This window comes from Mauremys mutica, chromosome 7 (genome assembly GCF_020497125.1).
Source record: "Mauremys mutica isolate MM-2020 ecotype Southern chromosome 7, ASM2049712v1, whole genome shotgun sequence".
Classification (NCBI taxonomy): Eukaryota; Metazoa; Chordata; order Testudines; family Geoemydidae; genus Mauremys; species Mauremys mutica.
Window position 1 is genome coordinate 14,130,316 of NC_059078.1, and position 14,771 is coordinate 14,145,086.

The following is a 14,771-nucleotide window of genomic DNA, read 5'->3' on the forward strand; positions in this document are numbered from 1 at the left end:
TTATGAACCCTGTCCATGCCATTCTTTACATCAGTCCAATGGGGCTTTATGATCAGAGCATGAGAGCTAGTGCAGCGGTTCTCAAACTGTGGGTCAGGTGATCCTGTTTTAATGGGGTTGCCAGGGCTGGCTTAGACTTACTGGGGCCCGGGGCTGAAGCCGAAGCCTGAGCCCCAGCATCTAGTGCTGAAGCCCAAGCCTCACCTCCCAGGGCAAAGCCCGAGGGCTTCAGTCCTGGGTGGCGGGGCTCAGGTTACAGGCCCCCTTCCTTGGGGTTAAGCTGTTGGGCTTCGGCTTTGCCCACCCCCGCCCAGGACAGTGGGGCTCGGGTGGGCTCAGGCTTCAGTCCCCCCTCCTGGGGTTGTGTAGTAATTTTTGTTCTCCAAAGGGGGTCGTAGTACAATGAAGCTTGAGAACCCCTGATCTAGTGATTACAATATAGGACGGGGGGCCAAGGCTCCTGGGTTGTTTTTCTGTTGAGCACTTCCAGTGACTGGTATAACCCTGAGAGAGTCAGTTTGGCAAAAAATGTAAACATAGGGACTTGAAGCCAAGCACTTACATATGTATTTAGGCACCTAAATAAGCTGTCTGGTGCTCAGAGGTGCTAAATTAATGGAAATGGTAGGTGCCCATTGTTATGGTGATTTTTATTTGTACTATAGTAGTGCATAGGGACTCCAATCAAGATGGGGGACATTTGTACAATGCACCCCACATACAGAGGAGAGAGTCCCCACTCTGAAGAGTTTATAATCTAAATAGACAAGGGTGGGGGAAGGGAAAGTGCTATTATCCCCATTTTACAGATGTGGAATTGAGGCACAGAGAAACTGATTTGTCCAAGGTGTTGTAACAAAGCCAGGAACTGAACCTCCAGCTCACGGGTCCCAGTCCAGTGTCTATATCACAAGGCTTGCCTTTTTCAGCCCAGTACCTTTGAAAATCAGGTCACTTGTTTAGATGACTAAATACATATTTCGATCCCTAACTTTAGAGACCCACATATGAAAACATTGGCCTTATGTCTCTTTGGGACCAATCATTTGAGATGCTCAGCTCCCACTGAATCACAACTCCTTTTGTTCGTCTCAAGTCCTGAGCATGTTGTAAACAGTATTCAGCCTTCTGGGGTTTAAAATACTCTTCCCCCCCCCCCACCTCATTCAGGACTTAGGAGGCTTCATCCTTTGTTTGCTACATACTTTGATGTCTTTGAATGAAAGGCACTGCAATTATTAACATTATAGCATTCCCGTCCCTGAGCACACAACATTGCCAGGTTGGAAATGAACACACTTGAAATGGGATCCTGTGTGGCGGTGCAATGCAGGGGACCAGCAAACCAGCCTAGCTCTAGTTAGAAATCACCAATTCATTTGAAGTCTTTTTGGTCACTAGGGATAAACTATTATCCACTGTGGTGTCGTTCATTACTCTGTTTTTGCTCACTCGTTTCATTCAGAAGCTGACACTTTCACATCGGGCACCGACTTTAAAAAAATGCATCTGTCTCTGACTGTCTGCCTCTGATTTATTTATGTTGCTTATTGTGTCCCACAGCAGATTGTGTCCCACTGTGTCATGTACTCTAGATCAACATGACACAACACAGCACTGCGTGATCTACAACAAGCAAATATGGCAATGCGGAGCTGTTTATTCTAAACAAACAATCCCTCCTAATGGACACAGAATCAATAAAAAAAAATCAGGGCAAGCTGGTTTCTTTTCAAATTGGATAATTTGTTCCCCTCAGACAGTATCGGTGATACATACAGCTAGGCGGTTTGTAACTATAAAATGTGTTGCAACTTCCCGAAATGAGACATGAAAACCAAATAGTGCAAACAGCCAGAGAAGATTTTCTTCTGGTAGAATGCAAGTGACAAAACCAACAGTTACAGCAGGCAAATGCTACCCACATTGATGACAAATGCTACCCACATCTTCTCACTTTGAAGGTTAACAGAAATACTCTTGCTAAAAATATAGTGCAACATAAGCAAACTAAACTAAACTAATCAGAAATACAGCAGATTCTGGTAGCCTGCCATCAACAGTAAAATAAAGAGAAACAATGCAGATCAAAAGATAAGTCAGGAAAGCTTGAATTCTCTCTGAGCGTTCTTTTGTATGTATTATGGGCCAGATCCTTAGCTGGTGTTAATTGGCATAGCAGCACTGAAATCAAAGGAATAATGCTGATTTACAGTAGCTGAGGATCTGGCCCTGTAAGCATATTCTCTTCTCAAATGACCTAAGCTTTAATCAAAACACACTGGAAACTCAGCCAGTACATGATCTGTCAGATATTGTTGGCATGCAAAGAAAAATTGTATGTAAAATAAGAAAATGAAGTTTCCTTTACATGATAAGCACTAAACCTTTGGTCCTGAAAATTGCTGACTTGAGGGCAGCTTTCTTATTCTACTGAGCTTTCAGTGACACCTACAGGCAAGAGTGTTAACTACTCATCGACAGTGTTTGTAGCAATGAGTCAGATCAAACTGTAAATCTCATCATTTACTGCCTGTCCTCTCAATACTTATCTAGGAAAGCCTTTCTATTAATTATGGTTGAAAGCCATCCCTTGGCAATGGGAATTGAACTCTTTCATTGTACGCCAGGGCTGCATTTGGCCGTACGTATATTAATCTACATTATACGCTTACATATATGCATACAAAACATGCTATTTCACTCAATTGCTCATTTTCTTAATCTGTCGTTAGTTCCTTTTCAAAACTGGAAAGTGGATTTTCTTTTTTTACCCATTTGGTGTTTGAAGAAGATAAAAACCTCTAGAGGAACGGAACATTACCTTTTTCAATTTAATATGCGGCTGTATTTCCAATAGTGTCCAGGCAGTAATGCTAGCTGAACTTTCTCAGAACTCCCGTTAAACAATTTTGATTGCTCTTATTTTTGAAGCCAAAGTGCACAAGAGGGCTTCCAAAACCAAATGTTCACTTGAGTCGCAAATAAAAAAACCCTTTGTTTGACCATTTTTTAAAAACAATTAGCTGCCCTTGGAAGTCTTCCTCTGTGTAAAGGTTACTTAACAAAGATAGCTGAGGAAAATAATCTGTATTTAGGAGAACATCATGGTGGAAGAACAAACCCAGCTCTGCTGTAGTATATAGGTGAATGGTTCGTTCGTCTTTCTTGCATAGTAACTAAGAGCAATAGAGAATGAATAATAAATAGTTATTTCCTGGCAAATTTTGACTCGCTCATAAAGATTCTTTTTGTAGCTAACTTTGAAATATGGAGGCGAACCAGAACAAGTTTGGTGTCATTGAAGCACTCTCTTCAAACTATGGTGCTTCAAACTATGGATTTTAACAATGCAAATCAAATAACTTTGATTACCATTTGGCCTCATATTGCCAAGGTCCGTCCACTTGACTGTCCTCAACTGGCTTGTGCATAACACTTTTCATTTGCTGCTGCAGCTAGAACTATTAAATAGAACTTTTCCTTACTTTTCCAGTCCTTGAAAACAGATTGGTAAGCATTCTCCCCAGAGTGATTGGGCTCACATTCATGCTAAATATGACTAGGATCAAAGTCTTGCCTGTATTCCACTCAGGTGTCATTTGTCATCAGGCTGTATCAGCCGTTCAGTGAAAAACAGTATGTTAAAATATAACATCACTGTGCTTCTCAACACTAAGGGATTAGGAACCTGAGGCAAGGGCACCTGTAACTCCTATCAATTTCCTCGGGGATTATGCTTAGCATCTCTGAAAGCGTGTGTGTGTGTGTGGTGTGTGTCTCTGTGTCTGTGTGTGTGTTTCAGCAACCAGTCCATGCCCTTCCCTTCCCTTTTGTACTGATGACCTCTTACATTTTTGCAGGATGTCACAGGGAAGTACAGACTAGACTCAGCAAAAACTAGCCACTAATATTTGTTTAGGGCACAATCCTGCAAGATAAATTATAGGACTCTAGTGGAAGCTGAAGGTGATCAGGACAAAAGCTGTGGGGGAGGGAGGGATTTTTCAGTTTGTTAGCAATTCCAAAAAGTAAAAAAAAAATCATTTCAGATCCACTGAAAAATTTTGTTTTGGAAAAAAAAACATTTTATTTTGATTTTGAGCATTTTAAACCTTTTGATTCTTTTTAAATAAAATTACTGGAAATTTGGAAAAAAAATCTGAACTAAAAAATCTAAACATTTTATCTTGAAAATGTAGAAACTGGCCATTTCAACATATCTGGAAAATTTTATTGACTTTTTTCCAAAATAAAAAAAAATTCAGCTAAATCAACATAAATTCAAGAAATATTTTGGTGTCACCAAATCAGTATTTTTTAAACTAAGGAAAATGGTTAGTGCAAAAAAATTTGCCCAACTCTGCTCATAAACATGTAGGAGAGACTCATTTCTTCTCAGGATCACACACTTAAACATTTTATAGGGTTTTTGGAGAGGGATGAGGGAGTTCCTGTCCAAATGATTACTGTAATCCTGCTAGGATTTTATGGTAGCATTAATGATGTGTTAGGACATCTAAAGCCTTTGATAGGTGAGTTTTTTTATTATTATTCTTTGAAATTATTCGGGGAATGAGTGGACAGAAATGGTAAATTAAGATTTCCTTTGAAATGCTAAGTGCCCTCAATTTCCATTAACTTTACTTCACAGGATCAGGCCCACAGGGAATTTTGCATGAGTGTAGCAACACCAGTGAAACCCTCACTGGTACAAACCCTAGGATAACATGCTGGACTGGTTTAAGAGTAGCTTGTCTTAATCAAGTGTGTCTTAATCTATTCCAGGGGTTTGGGGGTGGAAACCAATGTACTCAATCTTTTAGACTCTGAACCTCTAGCTAAAATATAACATTTATAATGAAACACAATAGTCAGTACAGATGTTGTAGGCCTACTTATGGTAATACTGTACCTGAGTTGGGAGGTACAATACTGCAGGGCCGGCTCCAGATTTTTTGTCACCGCAAGCGGCGAAGCGAAAAAAACAAAAGATAAAGCTGATCGGCAGCACTTCGGCAGCAGCTCAAAGACTGAGGGACCCGCTGCCAAATTGCCGCTGAAGACCCGGACGTGCCGCTCCTTTCCATTGGCCGCCCCAAGCACCTGCTTCCTTCGCTGGTGCCTGGAGCCGGCCCTGCCATACTGTATTTCCTTACCTGTTCTGCTAATTTTCCTGCTATACATTATGGAAATCTGTATTACCCAAATCTTCTATTCCTTGTATTTATGTAGTTAGTGAACCAACAACAGTTCAGCTTCATTCTAAAGTCCATATGGTTTGAAAGCATGATCCAAACCCTAACAAAGTCAGTGGGACTCTTTCTCTTGACTTCAGTGGAGTTTGAATCAAGCCCTAAATGCTCAGATTTTAAACATTTACCTTTGGATTAGATACATCATGTAGGAGATACCTGCACGATAATTTTATCAGCCTACTGTGGGAGGCCAACCCAGTTATCTCAGCAATCTGCCAAGCTACTGTGCTCTTAAACCCTGCCAAATTGGGCTCCTCAGGTGAGTTAGGTGGCCAGATGCCTATCTTCCCCAGCTTGTGAATCACTTTGGGGCATAGGCAGGAGATGAGCACCCAGACGCCCACAGTAAGGCAGCAGTGTGCATGCTCAGAGACAGAAGCAAAAATTTAGGTGCCAAGTGAGTTTAGGCACCTACAGGGTTTCAGTGGAAGTTTTGTGCATCCCAGTGGTCCCCAAAACTGGGACTTGGATGCCTAAAACAGACAGGTGCATAACTCCTTTTGTACATTTAGGGCCTTGTCCCCTGGCCTTGTCTTTTAACAAGCTGTAAAATGTTCAGCAGTGTTTATGCATAACGTTTGTGTCAATGCCATCATGAGAAATACTCCTTAATATCATTACATTAGTGAATTTAGTCTTCGTCAGTCAGGTATATGGTGGAATATTTGCTTTGTGGTATCTCTGGGAATGTCACTAGGATCCTGCTGTCTAAGTATTGAAATATCTGATATTTCAAGACAGAATGAGAAATTCTTCATAAAGAGCTGTTTGGGAGGAAGGGTCACTGCTATTTTAGAAATGAAATAATTCTTTTGGCTTCAAAGGCATGTAAATCAAGGGGTGGGTGGGGGAGGAGAGAGGTGGTTGAGAGAAAGTATCTGTTGAGAGCTACAATATAAGCTTAGAAATTTTAATAATGGTAAAATTCATCCTTGTGCAGGGAGCCAGCATAAGGCTTACGCATCACTTAAAATCTCCCATTTAAGAGGAATGTGGTGCATAGGCCTCGTGTGGGCCCTCTTCAAAACAGAATTTCACCCAAAAGGAACGGACTTAAGAGCATCAGAATTGGGAAGATGGTAAACAGGTGTACCAAACAAACACAGTTTGCGATAAGAGCCACTGATAAGCAGGGGCGGCTCTAGACATTTCGCCGCCCCAAGCACGGCAGCATGCCGCAGGGGGGCGCTCTGCCGGTCACCGGTCCCGCGGGTCCGGTGGACCTCCCACAGGCGTGCCTGTGGAGGGTCCGCTGGTCCCGCGGCTCCACCGAACCGAGGGACCAGCGGATCCTCGGCAGGTACGCCTGCGGGAGGTCCACCGGAGCCCTGGCTGCCGCCTTCCCGGCGACCGGCAGAGTGCCCCCCATGCAGGGTCGCCCGGGGGGGCAATTTGCCCCAGGCCCCGGGCCCCACAGGGGCCCCCACGAGAGTTTTTCGGGGCCCCTGGAGCGGGGTCCTTCACTCGCTCCGGGGGACCCAGAAAACTCTTGCGGGGCTGGGCCCAGGAGCTTCTTCCGCTCCCGGTCTTCGCCGGTGGGGGGTCCTTGCGCTCCGGGGCGGAAGGACCCCCCGCCGGCGAATTACCGCCGAAGCGGGACCTGCCGCTGAAGTTCAGCTCGGTCTTCAGTGGTAATTCGGCGGCGGGGGGCCCTTCCGTCCCGGGACCCGCCACCGAAGTGCCCCGAAGACCCGCAGGGGGGGCCCCCCGCCGCCGAATTACCGCCAAAGACCGGGCTGCACTTCGGCGGCGGGTCCCGCTTTGGCGGTAATTCGGCGGCGGGGGGGGCCCCTCCGCGGGTCTTCAGGGCACTTCGGCGGCGGGTCCCGGAAGGGCCCCCCGCCGCCGAAGACCCCAGGCCCCCGGAATCCTCTGGGCAGCCCTGTCCCCATGGCATGCCGCCCCAAGCACACGCTTGGCGAGCTGGGGCCTGGAGCCGCTCCTGCGGATAAGGGAGGTTCTGACTGTCTTTAGTTTGATTTTAGTATGTTCTTGCTTCACTTTGATTGCTGCTGCTTTAGCATTCTGTATGATTCAGATAAGAAGTGCACATTAGTCCATGAAGGAATGGTATCGAGGTAGTGCTCAGTTTGCAGAATACCCACAACATTTTTTGATAACACTAGTGAACCAATACATTGGCTGATAAACCTTGCAGCATGTATTCCCAGATAAAAAGAGGGTGATAAACTGACAAGGGGAGGATAGACAGGTTCTGATGAAATATTCTCTAATCTTTGGCCCCTTCCCTACATTGGAACCAAACCTTTCAAATTTGATTTCCCTTCTCCCCACCCCCTCTCTACATCTGGCCATTACCTTTTTATTTTCATACACCTCTCCTTACACTTCCAGGCTGAAAGATTTGCAGGTGGTATTTTCAACTCAGCTGAAAACAGAGGACTCAAGGGCCTGTTTTTACAAAATTCCCTGCCCAGTTTTACAAACTTAATAGTTCAAATGTTCCTTTAAGCATCCTCCTAACTCTTAAGTTCTTGTCTTAATTGAACCTCTTAACCTTTTAAAAGTTCACCCACCAGTAAAGAGGTTGCAACAAGACACCTAGTGTTGTAATCAATTCTTGAAATCTATGTATTTCTAAAGGAGAAGGGATTCATTCTTCTCTTGTGTGTTCTCTGTTTGTTATTTACAGATCCAACACGGGTAGTGGTGCCACCTTCCAGCACGGACGTCACTGTTGGAGAAAGTATTGTCCTGCCTTGCCAGGTATCTCATGATCACTCGCTAGATATTATGTTTACTTGGTCATTTAATGGACACCTGATAGACTTTGAGAAAGACGGGGATCACTTTGAAAGAGTTGGAGGGGTAAGTATTAACAACCCCCAAAAGCCATTCACATGTTATATTGAGACACAGTAATGACTGCAGATAACTGAGAAAAGGACTGTCTACCCAGAACCAGATTTAAAGAGAAAGAGAAAGTATATCCCTGCTAATAGTGAGAACTTTATCTTGTGTTTTACTGACTACTAAGCAAAGCATTAAATAGGTACTGTATCCTAGTTTTGTAGTAATTCATATAGCCCAATATGAATGAGATTTCTCAAGGTCTATTTTTCTGTGGATTCGTGGGGAACATATTTTATGCCAATAAATCCCACTAATGCTAAAGAGACCTACAATACATTGGCAATTCCCTTTGCGTAGAACAGATTTCTTAATCTGCCCCAGGGTGGATAAATTCCGTAATGTTCTCCTCCTTGCTGAAGCAGCCAAATATAAATTGAATGTAATTGTAAAATTCTGTATTCACATAAAAAATGGAAGGAATTTGGGGAACGTGCTTTTCTGGAGCTCTGTAACCTGTTTGATTAGTCTTTGTCATTTTGTCAGCATGTTTCTATGCCCTCATAAATCAATGTGTACTCACTTTACATCTTCAAAATAAGTATCCCCCCCCCCCCCGCAAACTACATAATCTGCATAGTATTATGGACAGTGTTGCCTCTGGGATCAGGTTTTCTTTCAATGTTTTACCATCTGATTTTTCTGTCTGTGATGTGGCTGGCTGGTATTAACGCCACTTAATACTTTTTTGTTTATCTGAAATCTAAACTGTGGCACCAGATAATGCAAATATTTTCAATGACCAAAGAATATGCTACTCATAGGTTGGAAAGATGGGGCCCATGAAAATACTATATGGAGTAAAAGAGCAGGTTCGACAAGGGTTGTAACCATTTTGGTCACATTCAAAATGTAAAATCGCTCATTACAGAATAGACTATGGAATTAGGAAAGCATCCATAAAAATTCCCTCTGCCTTGTGAGTTACATTATTTCATTTCAAATTCACTTAACTAGCGACCCCACACCTTTCACCTCTAGGTCACTAGTTCAAATGCAGCAGCTCCCAAAGTTGTTACTGTCTGATCACTGCCTAGCAGCCTGTGTGAAATGTGTCCACGTTCTTCTAGAGTTGTTTGGAGCACATCAGAAAACAACTGCCAAATTCAGCACTAATTAACACTTTTGCTAGCAGCCTCCAAGGAGAGTCTACGAGCTAGATGGGCATGAGGCATGAACCACCCTCTCCCATCTGCTGAATGAGGCATGGTAAATTGGTGTGACAGTGTGGGGAAGTTTGCCCGACTGCTACCTGTGCCAAACCTCTTCTGTCTGTCAGTAGAGGTCTCCATGGCTGTGAATCTAGTACCCTTTGTGGCGATTAAACTCACTGAAAATACCTCCATGCCTCAACCTTATCGTTTTCTTTTGTTTTTAAAACAAAAGATGTTGGGCCCATTCCTGGTCCCATTGAAATCAATGGGAATTTTTTAATTTAGTTGTATGGGATCAAGATTTGGCCATTTTTATAGTATTAATGGGTCATATTGTCTTTTCTCTTCAAGGATTCACTGCATGGCAGCAGGAAGAGCACCATGAGGCAGCCAATCTTTCTGCATGGTACCTTGTCTGTGACAGTATGTTTGAGATTTGACTTAATAGATGTAGGTTGGTATTTTCAAAGGAACCTAAAGGAATTAATGCATCCAAATCTCACAGAAATTCAGTGGAAGTTGAGTGCTGTTTATGGATGGGCCCTTTTGAAGATCCCAGCTGTAGTGAATATACCAATTGTCAAAGCCACTAAGTTGCAGTCATTTCTCGAAGTCTAAGGCCTTAAATATACCTTTGCAATCAAGGTCCTCTGTATGAAGATGACAATCTCATGGTGCTTTTGATGTTCCTGCAGTGTTCACAAGCAGGTTTCCTCATGGGGCCTGTAGGAAAGAAAAATGCCATACTACTTCAGTACAAAGTCCTAGAGATGCCTTTGAAAAGAAGACAAGGGAGCAAATCAGGAATAGAGTCTATTTCATTAATCACATTAGTACTTGGCCTCTCTACTGAGATTATTGACATAGGTATCTCATTTGAAAGGGGATTTAGTAATGTGAAACCACATCCAATAAGAATGAGATCTCATTACAGATGGACTCATGAACAGCCATCCTGAGGTAATAACTTTCACTACCAACAGTAGTCAGGATCGAACTGTTGACCTAGAGGTGAAAAGAGCCCCGGAGTCATCCAATGCACCTTAACATCTAAGTTCTTAACAGTCACTTGAGGCAATCCAAGGCACTATTGTCAGTAGTTTGAAATATGAATAATACACTCGCTGGTTTAATGTGTTTTCACCTGTAATTGTTTTTAATTTTCACACTCTTTTGTAATACCAACCATCTCTGGGAGTCTTACACATTGGATGCTATAAAATGTGTGTGATTAAGTCAGGGCCGTCTCTAGGGAAGTGCGGGGCCCGAGGCAGAAGTGACGAATTCGTCACTTTCGGGACTGAACCATCACTTCCGGGACTGACCGCAATGGCCAATTACACCGGCCCACAGGGTTCCCCAAAGCATGAGGCCTGGAGCAGTCACCCCAATTGGCCATATGCAAGGGACAGCTCTGGATTAAGTCATTATAATGGAGGTTGAAAATAGGAATAACAGATCCATGAGTCTCTCCCCACAACCAACCAAACTTTTGGATGTTATTATTCTGATTGAAAAAAATTGATAACACAGATGAAAAGTTTTCACTCTTTAAATTTTCAAAGGGGTAGACCACAGGTTGAGTTGTTATGTGTGACTTCTTTTGAGGTCACTTGGGCCCACAGGACTAAAATCCCTTGCAGTTCACTGAAAATATAAGGTTTAGGTTCACTTGTGTTTCATTTAAATAAAAAGTTTGAGAACTGGGTTGGGTGAAGGTACAGTGCAGTATTTCATACACAGACAAAGTCCATGTATCTTATCATATTACATGCTTACATCCCCAACTGTGGTAGAAAAGATAAAATATGATGCGTGCTTAAAAAAAACAATGTGTCAAACAAAAGCATTAGCTGTCACATACTCAGAGCATGGATGGAAAGTTTGCTTTCGTTTGGAAATTCTATGCTATTTTTCACATTTCCGATTTCATCTAGTTGTACCCACTCCATTTTGTACAGGTCTGTTGAGGGTTTAATCTCTAACCTAGCTGCAACAGAAAAAAATATTTCATTTTTTTCCCTTGTCTGCTTGCATTCAATGTAGCTAGCAGAAAAGATGGAAGAAACCAACTATGTACTCACTAGAAGTAGTGGAGGGAGAGAAAAAGGTTTTCGCATGTGACTTTCATGGACATTTCACAAAGTTAGAGCCTTTTCTAGACTTTATACAGAGTGATGGTCTCCATTTACATTTGTCAGGTGTGAAATTTAGTGCTGCAGGGAAAAGCAAATGCAATTTATGAGCCTTTTGTTATCATTTTGAGGGTGGGGGCGAACAAAATTAATTTGAAGATGCATCATATCACTCAAAGATCTGCACTCTAGGGTACACAGCGACAGAGACAGCTGTTTCTAGTGATTGCACTTGATAGGGCTACAAAACTAAAATTGCAAACTTTATTAATATTCTTCACTGAAGATGCCGTAATCACAATCTTACACTGAAAGAATTGTGTCTGGTGAAGAGTATAGAAATACTGAGATACATATACACCTATAAACATAATTAGTTCTATTCAACTGTTAATCAGACATGCATTAGTGTTGTTCCACTCCAGGTGAAGCAAGATTTCCTTAGAGAGTGGTGTTCTCATGATCTTTAATATGTGAATTGTGGGCAATCAAAATGCTGGCTGTAAGACAAGGCTGTCAAACTATTGCAGATGCCTCATAATTTAGGCTGGTTTTCACCTATGAAATGACTGTAGGCAGAACATAGATATCTGAATACCAATTAAGTCTATAAATTGGACGGCTGGAGAGAGATAAATAAGGAATCATACAGAACCTGCGTCACATACGTTTTGTCACATCATTTTAATGGTAAACTGTCTAACTGACCCAAACCCGACTCCCCCATCCCTTGTAGAAACTATAATTTTAGAAATGCTACTGCTCTTATCTTCAAGGCAGGTTCACATATTTATAATAGGCCACCCAGCTTCCATTACTAATGTTTTCATCAGCCGGTGTAAAATAAATCCATTAGTCACAGTGTCCTTCATGTGGTAATGATGTTTAGAGCTCATTAAAAAGTAATTGTAACCACTTTTCCCTACTTTATCAGCAGGATTCAGCTGGTGATTTGATGATCAGAAGCATCCAGCTGAAGCATGCTGGGAAATACGTCTGCATGGTGCAAACAACTGTGGACAAGCTATCGGCTACTGCAGACCTGATTGTAAGAGGTATTTGAATTTTGTTGCTGTTGTAAAACTACTTTTTGCACTATCTGCTGTTCTTGGTAATACAATACATGGTCTCAGAGAAATTCATTAAAATCCCAACACCTTATCGTTATTGTAAGAAATAAGCTCCAAGATACCACACAGTATATTTTCCAAACACTGCACACAGAAATCCTTGTATGTGTGTTTATATATCCATCACAAAACTTTCATAACTTGCAGAAACAAGATTGTATATTGTTACTTCTGCAACTGAAATACTGTAATATTAATTCAATAAATTTGTTGCTGTCAATACTGCATTGCTTCTCCAGATTAATCATGATCTAGTAAAACCACCATCATGGTTAACTTTGAGATTAAATCCTTAGTGTGCTTAGATGATCTGTGAATGTGGCCTTTAATTTGAATGTATTAAATCTCCATTCTGGGTCACTAGCATGAATATAGTCTGTATTCAGTGTGTAGTTGCTGTGTCGGAAAAAATAATTGTTAGTTTCAACCAAACCAGTCCCTAAACATGCCCATTCTGCTCATGCCAGGTGCTGAGAAATCTCAGTTCCTACCAATTGCAGCAGAAGTTGAGGATGCTCAGTACCTCAGAGGAATGGACACTGTCCCAAAACCCAGACCTGCAACTTGCTCTAGTTGCATTTGTTAGGTTGCCTCAGCAAAGCAGTTATGAATGGGATGGGAATTGAGATCAAATTGGACTCTGACCCCGCTTAAGATGTCCCTCTGGGTCAAGGTAAAGGCAGGTACATATTGGGCAGTGTGAGGAGAAGCTTGCATTCTTATCTGCCAATGGAAGACTTCAGTTTTTATTGCTGTCTACCCAATGCATTCCTCAAACTTTCATTTCACTCCAAAAGGGAAAAGAGAAAACTATGTAGCAAGGGCTAAATCCTGTACCCCTCATCTCATGAACAGCCATCCTGAGGTAATAATTTTCACTACCAACAGTAGTCAGGATCGAACTGTTGACATAGAGGTGAAAAGAGCCGTGGCAGTTTTGTAATAGTAAAACATAAAAGATTAGGCCAGAAACCTACCATCACAAATGTACCCCTGTGTATAGATGGGAATTCCTGAAATCAGCATCCTATTTTATGAGTTTAAATATGTTTACTACTTTAGGAGGTGAATGCTGAAGTTCTTTAACCACAGGCAAACCGTCAGAGTCTAGCAGAGAGGAAATTATTATTGTCCATTAAGAAGACAATCATTGTTTGTCACTCCTTCCCTTGTAGGATAAAAGACATTGTTGATGTTCTGAATGTATACTCCATTTAATGAGGATGATGCTCAGATCGGCACTTAAATGTCAATAAATTAAACTACGAAGTATTTAAATTAGTAGTATGTGAAGTTTGTAAGTGATATTGCATACTTCATTTTATAGGAAATAACATTAAATTCTGCTAGGAATTTGTCAATGCCATTCTTAGAAGAAAACATATTCTAAAAAGCCCAGTGAACACAATGAATGATTTAGGTCTTTTGTTCCTAAACTCTGAATTTCTCTTTATTTAATTAGCAAAATAGTTGAGAAAAGCTACACCTATGGGAGGAATGACTGTAACATTCATGTTTTCTCCTCATGACTCTATCAACACATGCTGATGACAGCTGTTGATGAAATGGCATGTGCCAGATCATCAAATCATTGTTTGTGAGAGCATGTGTGGAGCAAAAACTCATTAGTTGTTATATTCAACATTCCCTGTCCAATAAGGAAAGCTGCTACCCGGTATCCCCAGAGAGCTCAGCTACTACAGTTACATTTCTGTTTCATATTTTTTGTCCTTATTCTTTTAGATAAATATTTTTGCATACACATTTCAAAACAGTCCGCTGATGAGAACATGAGTTAGGTAACTTCCCGTAAACCAGCTCTGTAATCAGTCAACAAGAACATGATTCTTACAACAAAATGACCACAATGATATCAGAAATAGTGACCTTGCCACCACAAAAAACACCAGTCTGAAACTTTTCCAACAAGACGGTTGTCCCATGGTGACTATGCACACTCTTGTTCATTTTGCCACCTCAATTGAAAAGCAGTGCCATTTTTGTTGCTATTTGTACCGATCTTACCAAAATAAAGAAATCATTCAAACATAAGTGGAGGGGAAAAAAGGGGCCAGGGAAACTGTGGGAACTTTCTGTGTCAGGATGGGTGAGGAAACAGAAAGCAGGTAACTTATTGATAAGGGTTTATGCATGCCACAAAGGCAAATAAATGTATTGTCAAAACATTAGGGTGTGCGACCAGGAGCCATAGCTCCCGAGCTT

The 14,771-nt window shown here is 41.8% G+C and overlaps 1 protein-coding gene and 1 long non-coding RNA gene across 5 annotated transcripts in view; one reads left to right on the forward strand and one right to left on the reverse strand.

Moving 5' to 3' along the window:
* CNTN4 (contactin 4) overlaps window positions 1–14,771 on the forward strand; it is a 669,413-nt gene that overhangs the window by 627,857 nt on the left and 26,785 nt on the right. For both annotated transcript variants that reach the window (XM_045024546.1, XM_045024545.1), the window contains 2 exons: window positions 7,912–8,087; window positions 12,353–12,473. In XM_045024546.1, the coding sequence (XP_044880481.1) occupies window positions 7,912–8,087; window positions 12,353–12,473 (297 nt within the window). The remainder of the gene's footprint in view (window positions 1–7,911; window positions 8,088–12,352; window positions 12,474–14,771) is intronic.
* The window catches only part of LOC123374498, a 71,119-nt gene that overhangs the window by 52,447 nt on the left and 3,901 nt on the right, over window positions 1–14,771 (reverse strand). For 2 of the 3 annotated variants that reach the window (XR_006581126.1, XR_006581124.1), the window contains exon 2: window positions 9,916–10,006. This is a non-coding gene — a long non-coding RNA (uncharacterized LOC123374498). Of the gene's footprint in view, window positions 1–9,915; window positions 10,007–11,367; window positions 11,693–14,771 lie in introns of those variants that run through there. The other variant, XR_006581127.1, reaches the window with a different exon arrangement.